Consider the following 9,279-nt stretch of genomic DNA (forward strand, 5'->3'; position numbering starts at 1 on the left):
GGTAAGGGTAGGGGGTGGAGTGGGAACCGGGTGGAGGGGAGCTATGGGAGGAAAAAGAGGAACTACTGTAATAATCGGAACAATACCGATTTATTTAAAAAAGAAAAAAGAAAAAAAAAAGAGATGGCTCCTCTCTGCCTCCGGGGGTTGGCCTAAAATCAGACAGGCAGAACATAGTTCTTTTAAGTGTTTGCAAGGGCTCCAGCAGGATCTGAAGGACCCCTCCCCACCCCCAGCAGACTTGTGCTGTGTTAGCTAGAGATAAAGAGTTCGGTGTTAATATTAGTAATCAAAGTCCTTTGAAATACTGAATTAGGAAGTAGTTTACCTGACCTCCCCCCACCCCCAAATCACATTTCATTAATTGATTTGTAATTATTCCTGAATTTAAACAAAATTTGCGTGCATGTTACAGTCTACCCCCTATTGTTGAACCAGCGTAAGTTTAAAAATCTCATAACCAATGGAGATGTAAATGATATTGTCTTTTACATGTTGAGAGAGTTAATGTTATTTAATTGCAGTCATTCTGGTATGTTCCTGTCTTGTGGAGTGGGCCTGGGACTTTGTATTTGTACACCCTCACCCTCACTGACCCCCCCTCGACCAGTTGATGCTGAAGCTGTCAGTCAGTCAGGAAACCTGGCTTTGAAAAACAAGTTGGTGACTTTGTGAGACTGAGAGAAAGGAGTGACGCCTCAGCACCACTGGCTCCAGCTTGGCCCTGCAGCACAGGAGGACCTTTCTACAGTGTGCGAGACCCCAGGGGCCTGGCCCGTACTCAGCCCCTTAATAGGCCATGCCCTCCCGAGCTTCTAGGCCAGACTCATCGTGTCCGGCTTTTATCAATCAAAATAATAAATAAATTTTATGAACATTGAGGCCCACACAACCTAAATTAGTTCTTTTTTGTTGTTGTTAATCCTCACCTGAGAATATTTTTTCATTGATTTTTAGGGAGAGTGGAAGAGAGAGGGAAAGACAGAGAGAAACATCAACGTGAAACACATCGATTGATTGCCTCCTGCACGAGCCCCAACCAGGGTCCTTACTGGGGAAGAGCCTGAAACTGAGGTACGTACCCTTGACCAGAATCGAACCCGGGACCTTCTGGTCCACAGGCTGAAACTCTATCCACTGAGCCAAACTAGCTAGGGCCTAAATTAGTTCTCGAAGGGCCTCGGCTCCCCTCTTTCTAACTCCCCAGCTCCTACAGTCAGTCCTGGGCTGCCCTCACCCGCCTTCACTCTCATCTTGGTTCATTGTAACTCCCAGTCTCCCAAGTCTCCTGTCCTATCCAGGGGTACAAATCAGGCCTCCACACACTCATTACATAGTTAGGGTTTGCTATGAATCAGGCACTGTGCAAAGTGTCCTCCATGCATTGCTCTCTTAATTTGCACATTTACTAAGCAGTTAGGTAATATAGCCAGCCCAACTTTTCACACAGCTCCCAGAAACGGGGGTTTGTCTCCAAATCTGCGGCCCACCTCGGCTGCTCCAGCTGTCCTGCACTGGCCTCCCTGAATCAGGGAACCCTGATGGAGTGGCCCCATGTGCCTCCTACCTGTGGAGATGCAGGACTTGCCATTGTCATCCAGGATGTACCCACTGGCACAGGAACATACCACGGAGTTCTGCTCCTCTCTGCAGAACTGGTCACAGTCCCCGTTGTCCAGGCTGCAGAATTTTCGCATGGCTGTAATGGACGCATGTTGGTTCTCAGGACAGGCTGGGGAAACTGAGGCTGCAGCTGGCCGGGAGGAAGGACAGCAGCCCCAGGGGGACATACACCCACCGTGAGCCCTACAGCAGCCACCTGGCTAGAACAAAAGGCCGGAGCCACATGGCCCATGCACATCAGCTGGTGCAAACAGGATGGGCTGCCCAGAGCAGCTGGTGGGGTGAGAGGACCATGCCTGTGTGTGTGCTTTTCTCACTGCCCAGGCTGCCTGGGGAAACCATGGCGTACAGTTAGGGCGAGAGCTGAGTATCTGCTGGGCCCTGGCACCAGCCTTCCAGGAGGTCCTTAAATAATCTGAACATGGCCAGTGAGGGCCCTGGAGGCTGGAAGGGTCTTAAGAAGGCACATAGCTCCTGACCAGCTTGGAAGGGCTGCCTGCAGGAGGGTGGGTTCCGGGCCAGGTGCTCAAGAGGAGCCTGGTGGAGTGGCCAGAGGCCCACCCACTCTGAGGCTAGAAGAGTCCCTGTGTAATAAGGGTCTCAGAGACTGGGGTCTGGGCCCCAGTGTGGTGGGAAGAAGAAACAAAACAGGCAGTGCACATCCTGGAGGCAGGCCAACCTGAGTGCCAAACTGGCCCTTCTGTCACTTGTGTGATTTGAGGAAGTCATTTCAACCTACGGGCCTCGGTTTCCTCACTTGTAAAGTGGAGGAGGCCGTACGACCTCACAGGAAACCTCACGGGTCACGGGAAGCTCTTGGCACGGTGTCCGTGTGAAGCCGAGTCTCCCTGGACCTCAGATCCGCAGCTCTGCCTGAGCCAGAATCACCCACCTGCTTCCTGTGTGCACTGAGCTCAACCTCCAAACTCACATCAGTGATGCTACCCTGGCCCTTTACACTCTGCACTTGGGTTTTGATGAAAAAGTAATTATGGTGCAAAGATCAACGTTAATGAAACTTTAGAAAACATTCACCATGGCCCTGGGGTCAGAGCCAAAAGGTGTGCAAGAGCGGCAGCTCTGGATTGGGATGAAACGATGCCTAATTGATATTCCTTCCCGGCAGAAAATATTCTGAAGTAATCTAATTGAAGAGCACATTCCAAAGATGATAAATTAAGTAATTTAAAAGAAATGCAAATCTTTCTCTTTAGGGAAATCCGGTTTAATATTAAAGCTAATTTTTATTTAAAAATTAACCAGCATATTAGGAAAACTCCTAGTGACTTTTCCAAGTAAGATTAATTAAATGTTTCAAATTTTTATAATTGGACTATCCCTAACAGTTAGTATTGGCATTTGCACTAATAAATGTGAGGTGTGGTGATTTAGAATCATTGCCCAGGACCACAAGGAATATAAGTAACAACGATGAGGGATACATTCTACTCCAAGAAGTCAATTCTCGTTTCTATGTTAGTGGGCCACATGCTTCATGAATGTTCCACAGCCTCTCTCAGAGGAACGGAGAGGTGACTGTGTTTCACTGAACTCCAACACTGAGTGGATTTTAGGGCCATTGATTTTTGTTGTTTTCTGTGACTACAGTGGCCCTTCATAATGGAGCACAGACTTGACATCAGAAGTGAATTGAGGTTGTTCCCTTGGACATTTTGACTTTTTCCCTCTTTCCCACATTCGATTCTTCAGGTAACTCGGACTTGAAGGCCTACCAAGAAGAGGAACTCACGTAATTCACAGTTTCTGCCTTCATATCCTTCCTGACAAGTGCAGGTGTATTCCCCAAGGCCGTCCTTACACCTGCCCTGATTCAGGCAGGGATTGCTTTCACACTGGTCACCATCTGCAAAGAAAGGGATTGGAAACCGAAGCTTGCGGGCAATTTCCATCACCATGGAAATGACTTTGCTGTGTTGATCTTGGCACACATTTTTCAGATAACTCGAATGAACGTGGACTTCTTCCTGTTTCCCTGTAAACAATTTCTCCTAACTGAACTACCTTTTGTGGCTCTGTGTACATGATGCTCTTATCTTACTGGAACATTGGCTGAGTTTTCCAGTTTTTGCTGAAATGTTTGACAGCATTTTTATATTAGAGTAAAGAGCTCTAGGATGGTGACTACAATGGGATCATCTGGAAGGGTGGAAGGCATGTGAGTGTTTGACCCTGGACAACAGAGATGTTAGGGTTCCTGTTTCCAAATGCTCTGGGGGTAAAATGAGAATGCAGAGACAACTGCCCAGCACCAACACGGGACTTCACATTTCTTGGTGCATTTGTACAATCTAATTTAGAAATAAGTCCAATAGTCATTTTGAGAAATTTGAATGGTGTTGCCAGAATGAAAACATTAGTCAGGATTAATGCCATTTCAGATGGTATAAGGATTGACTCAAGATGCTTACCTTATTATAGGGTCCAATCTTTCCGACTCTATTTCTTTCCTAATATACTTGGATTTTTAAAATTATCACTAAATTTGGTATTCTCAAATGAGAATATACTGATTTAAATCTATATGTAAGTGGCAACATTAGGATTAGTGTAAAGTTACTATAAAAAACTATTTTACATCCCTAACTGGTTTGGCTCAGTGGATAGAGCATCGGCCTGCGGATTCAAGGGTCCCAGGTTCGATTCCGGTCAAGGGTATGTACCTTGGTTGCGGGCACATCCCCAGTGGGGGGTGTGCAGGAGGCAGCTGTTTAATGTTTCTCTCTCAATTCTCAAATGAGAATATACTGATTTAAATCTATATGTAAGTGGCAACATTAGGATTAGTGTAAAGTTACTATAAAAAACTATTTTACAATAACTGTTATGAAAATGCTCAGATGGAACAAGTTAAATACATAGGATTTAAACAGGAACAGAAAGGCAATTCAGCAAGCATTTTCAAAGTTCAAACACAATTTCTCCCAACTTAAATATCTTAATGAACCCCTCTCACTTAAGATTAAAATAGCATACATCTCACCTTTGTATATATTCCAGAATTCATTCTAAAAGAGAAAAAATATTTTAAAGAACATTAGGGAAAGCACAGACATTTTACACCTATAACACATTATAACCTAATAACTCAACTTGAATAGGATACTTTCCCAAACAGAGGTCATTTTCTGATACAAATTGCTCTAGAACTATTCAATCTAAACGGGAAACTATTTTTTAGATCTTCTGTATCTATAAAGGTACAGATAGTGGCTTCAATCACCATCTCTGTTGAATATTGAAAGTGTATTTTCAAGTGAATCTCCAAGAAATGGATTGTACCAAAAATGCTTTGCTCTGTTTGCTACTCCAGTAAATGGTTTTTAGTTGAAATATTTGGGTCAAAGATTCAATAAAGAAATGAATTATTGGTTAACAACCATGGTAATTTAGAAAATGATCATTGGTAATTAACTCAAATCAGGGCATCAAGAGCCTACATTCACTAAAAAATGTTCATAGATTTAAAAAAGTTTTTTTCTGTCTATAGTAGGTTAAATAGTGTCTCCCAACCCTCCAAATTCAGGTGTAAACTCACAATGTGACTTTTATTGGAAATAAGGTTTGTGCAGATGTAAGTAAGGTATCAATTGAGATGAGATCCTACTGGATTAGGGTGGGCCCCAAATCAATGAGGGGGTCCTTATAAGAGACAGAAAAGGACACAGACACACGGAGAGAAGGCCATGTGAAGATGGAAGCCGAGATTGGAGTGATGCATCTACAAGGCAAGGAAAGCCAAGGATTGTTGGCAGCCACCATAAGCTAGAAGAGAGGCGTGGAACAGATTCTTCCTCCGGTCTTCCAGAAGGAACAAACCCTGGTGACACCTTAATGTCGAACCTGTGGTCTCCAGCACTGAGAGAAAAAGCATTTTAAGACACCCAGTTTGTGGTTTTATTTTGCTTTATTTATTTATTTTTTTAGTGTCTTAAGGTGGAAGCTTAGAATATCAATTTGAGACCTTTCTTCTTTTCCAATAAAAACTTTTAATGCCGTAAGTTCCTCTAGAAGCACTATGTTGTATATTCGTTTTTGTTCAGCTGAAAATATTTTCTAATTTCCTTTGAGACTTTCTCTTTGACTCACAAATTATTTAGAAGTGTGCTGTTTAATTTCCAAATACTTAGAAATTCTCCTGTTACTGATTTTTGGTTGATTTCATGATGGTCGGATAACATTTTATATGTCTTCAATCTTTAACACTTGTTAAGATGTGTTTTATGACACAGGATATGGCCTATCTTGTAGAAAGTTCCGTGGATGCTTGGCAAGAAAGTGTATTCTGTTGTTGTTGGGAATCGTACAATTATCAGTTAGATTCAGGTCGAGTGATGTCTGGAGAACTGCAGGGGATACAAATGATAAACTCACAATTTTGTGGTACTTTGAATTCTCGTTTTCTTCAATGACTGCTGCTATTTACTTTTCAGGGTCCTCAAATAGCGGCTTCATGCAGTCTACCCGGGTTTTGTAGTTACATTCAGTGGGAGACAGGGTGGAGTGTGTTTTCTCCATAGTACTTGGAACCAGACTTGTTGCTAACCTTTGATCCAGTAATCCTCTTTGGAGCAGCTGCTCTTCTTAGGAGATAATCCAGAAGAAATATGCATGTGCATGATTTCATAATAGTAATATGAAAACATCTTATATGGCCAAAACGGGAAAGAAGTAAATGTGTTGATACAATAGAATTTAATTTAGGTCTTTAAGATTATAAGCATGGTAGCTATATATAGAAGTAAGGAAGAGTGTTTGGGAGATGATGCTGAGAAAAAAGTAGTACCTAAACTTGGATTGGAATTACAAATATTCATTAATATTTTGTGTATGTATTTCATACACAAAACTATGCCTATGTGAATTCGAAGAGCATTTAAAAGTGAAAATACTTCTTGAAATTATGAATAACTTTTAAAAATAGACAAATCATTTATTTGGTAAGGCATGAAAATGAATTCTTCAATGCCTCTTCTCTCTTCTGGGGGCTGAAATGAACACTGGTGGTCAAACGGATAGAAACGTACACGAATCCCTTGCAGACCTTGATCTTTTGCAGAAATACAAAGATGTCTGAGTCCCACAATTTACAGTGACTATTTTCTAGACAGAAGTGCCAAGTGTGTTTTCCAATGTATTAGTGGTTGCTATATTCTCCTTCCTAGCTTCAGGTTTTATGGGAGGAAACAGAAGTACTTCTGTAATGTTACTGGAGACTGTGAGAAACATGGTGATGCGATGTGGTTACTACCCAAGCCCTAGCCAGCTGTGGGCATTCCATGGCAGTACAGAGCTTTTCATCTATGAACACAGCCTCCTCCTCATCAGTGCCTTTGATCTGCTGTTCCTTACCCTCCTTCCTCCCTCTCTCTCTTCCTTCAGAAAATATTTTTAAAATATATTTTATTGATTTGTTACAGAGAGGAAGGGAGAGGGATAGAGAGTCAGAAACATCGATGAGAGAGAAACATCAATCAGCTGCCTCCAGCACACTCCCCACCGGGGATGTGCCCACAACCAAGGTACATGCCCTTGACCGGAATCGAACCTGGGACCCTTCAGTCTGCAGGCTGACACTCTATCCACTGAGCCAAACCGGTCAGGGCTTTTTCAAAATTTTTAAGAGTTTATTTGAGGCAAAACTGATGGTAGTTGCCAGGAAGCAAGGTCTCAAATGCTTCTGTTTTGTTCTTTAAAAAACTGCTTGCTGCTGCATGGAACTGTCTAAGTCATAGTAGGTACTGCACACTTCCTTCTTTGTGACAAACAGCTCAAAGTGCTCAGTGAGACCCAGAGTGGTCCGTTTGGCCAAACATCTCACTATCCGTGGGTGATCACAGATGAATATGAGGTTGCTGCAACTCACTTTCAGGAGCTCTCTGACAAGATTATCGGAGTCTGGCTGTGGCCTGAGGTAAAGGACATTCAATAGCTTTTGCCACACAGGTATTATTAAGAATGTTTTTTAGTTTCTTCAGTTCTGAACAAGGTTTGTTCCTGGCAGGTTAGTTCCTCACAGGGCTTTCTCACGTGCTTCTACCATGCTGACTCTGTAGATGGGGTGAAGTCAGTCTGATGGGTTTGGCCTTCTGGGCCATTGGGATGGTGGATGTGATCTTGTCTGTAATGTGCTTCACCATCCCTTACATAATTTCCATGGTTTCAGGAGATCATCATGATCTGTAGAGGCCATGTAAAATCACTGCTGGTGAATTAGAGTCAAATCATCTGGAACTGGCATTCAATTTCACAACCCGGGACAATGCCACTGCTCACCAGCATCTTGTGGCAGAGTTCTGGAGCAATTCTCATATGTAAGTTCATGTTCAGCTTATTTAGTGAGGTGATGAAAAACTTGGGCACATCTCCACTAGAGATGGCATTCATCCTAGGAATTTCAATGTCTAGGAATTCCAGCTTATCAAAATCTTCTTATCCATGTGATACTATTACTGTGGATGACAAATTTCTTCTTTACAAAGTCATTCAGGTCCCAGTCCAAGTATCTCCAATGATGTGTTTGTCTTTGAGGCCAAAGTGAGGATTAGGTGAAATATATGAGAAAGGAGGCAACAGTGTGATTTTGTGGAGAATGACGCTCTGCAAACCCTTCTTCGTTCTTTTTTTTTCTTTCTTCTTTTTCTTTTTCTTTTTTTTTTTTTTACCATATGATTTCATTCATTTATGGAAAATAAAGAACAATATAAACTGTTGAACAAAAATAGATACAGAGGCAGAGAAGCATGGAACAGACTGTCAAACCACAGTGTTCCCAAGACTGTGAAAATGCCTGCAAAATCTCACCACGGGGGTTTCTATTTCTCCTAAAAGCCCCCTAACTATCCATAAATGCCTTTTCTTGGGAGTTTTCTCTGTCCTTTTGCCCCGTCGGCAACGTGCTTTCTCTGGTCTTCAGGACAAGTTCCAAAAGGAGGCCTGGGACACCCGGGCCGAACAGGCCGCAGCGCCCATGGCCTCAGTTTCCCGGGCGTTACCCACCGCAGAGGTTTCACAGGGAGCAGCTCACCACTCGGCCGGCCCCAGAAGCCCCCATCTGCTTGTCACCACCGAAAATCAGTCCCTTCTGCATGATAAGGTCGGGCCTCGAGTGACGCCTAACTGACCCCAACACCTCCTTTCCTCGTCTAAGAGACCCTTGTCCCTGCAGCCCAGGGGCGCAGCGCCCTCCCAAGCGTTGCGTGGCGGCCCCCTCCCCATTGACCAGGCCCCTCTAAAGCCGTGACTTTCGGCCTCCACCCACAGCTGGTGTGCAAACTGCAACATGGGCCCCGCTCCCTGCGTTCCCCAAGGAAGCGCGTGTCCTCGGGTTGGAGAAGGTGGGACCGGCAGGGGACGGGAGGACAGACCCCCAGAGGTAGAGCCACTACCTTTTCCAGGACGTGCTTCTCCCGGAGGGGTCAGGGCAGGCGGCAGGGACACCGGCAGGGGCCAGAGAGCAGAAGAGATACGCGGCTGTGGCCAAGGGTCCCCACGGAAAGTTCTGGAAGTTGGCTGGCTGAGCATGCGCAGAGCACAACTCGGCCACCATTGGTTGGCTGGCAGGGGCAGAGCACGCCTCGGCCCCCAGTGGTTGGCTGGCGGCCCGAAGTCCCGCCCGCCGCCCCCTGCAGGCCTCTG

At 44.4% G+C, this 9,279-nt stretch overlaps 1 protein-coding gene across 1 annotated transcript in view; it reads right to left on the bottom strand.

Moving 5' to 3' along the window:
• LOC102259886 (coagulation factor X-like) overlaps nt 1-9,279 on the bottom strand; it is a 26,016-nt gene that overhangs the window by 10,595 nt on the left and 6,142 nt on the right. Inside the window, exons 3-5 of the mRNA XM_005884429.2 lie at nt 4,625-4,649; nt 3,374-3,487; nt 1,568-1,699 (exon numbers count right to left, since the gene is read on the bottom strand). Coding sequence (XP_005884491.1) covers nt 1,568-1,699; nt 3,374-3,487; nt 4,625-4,649 — 271 coding nt within the window. The remainder of the gene's footprint in view (nt 1-1,567; nt 1,700-3,373; nt 3,488-4,624; nt 4,650-9,279) is intronic.

This window comes from Myotis brandtii, unplaced genomic scaffold (assembly GCF_000412655.1).
Source record: "Myotis brandtii unplaced genomic scaffold, ASM41265v1 scaffold83, whole genome shotgun sequence".
NCBI classification, from domain to species: domain Eukaryota; kingdom Metazoa; phylum Chordata; class Mammalia; order Chiroptera; family Vespertilionidae; genus Myotis; species Myotis brandtii.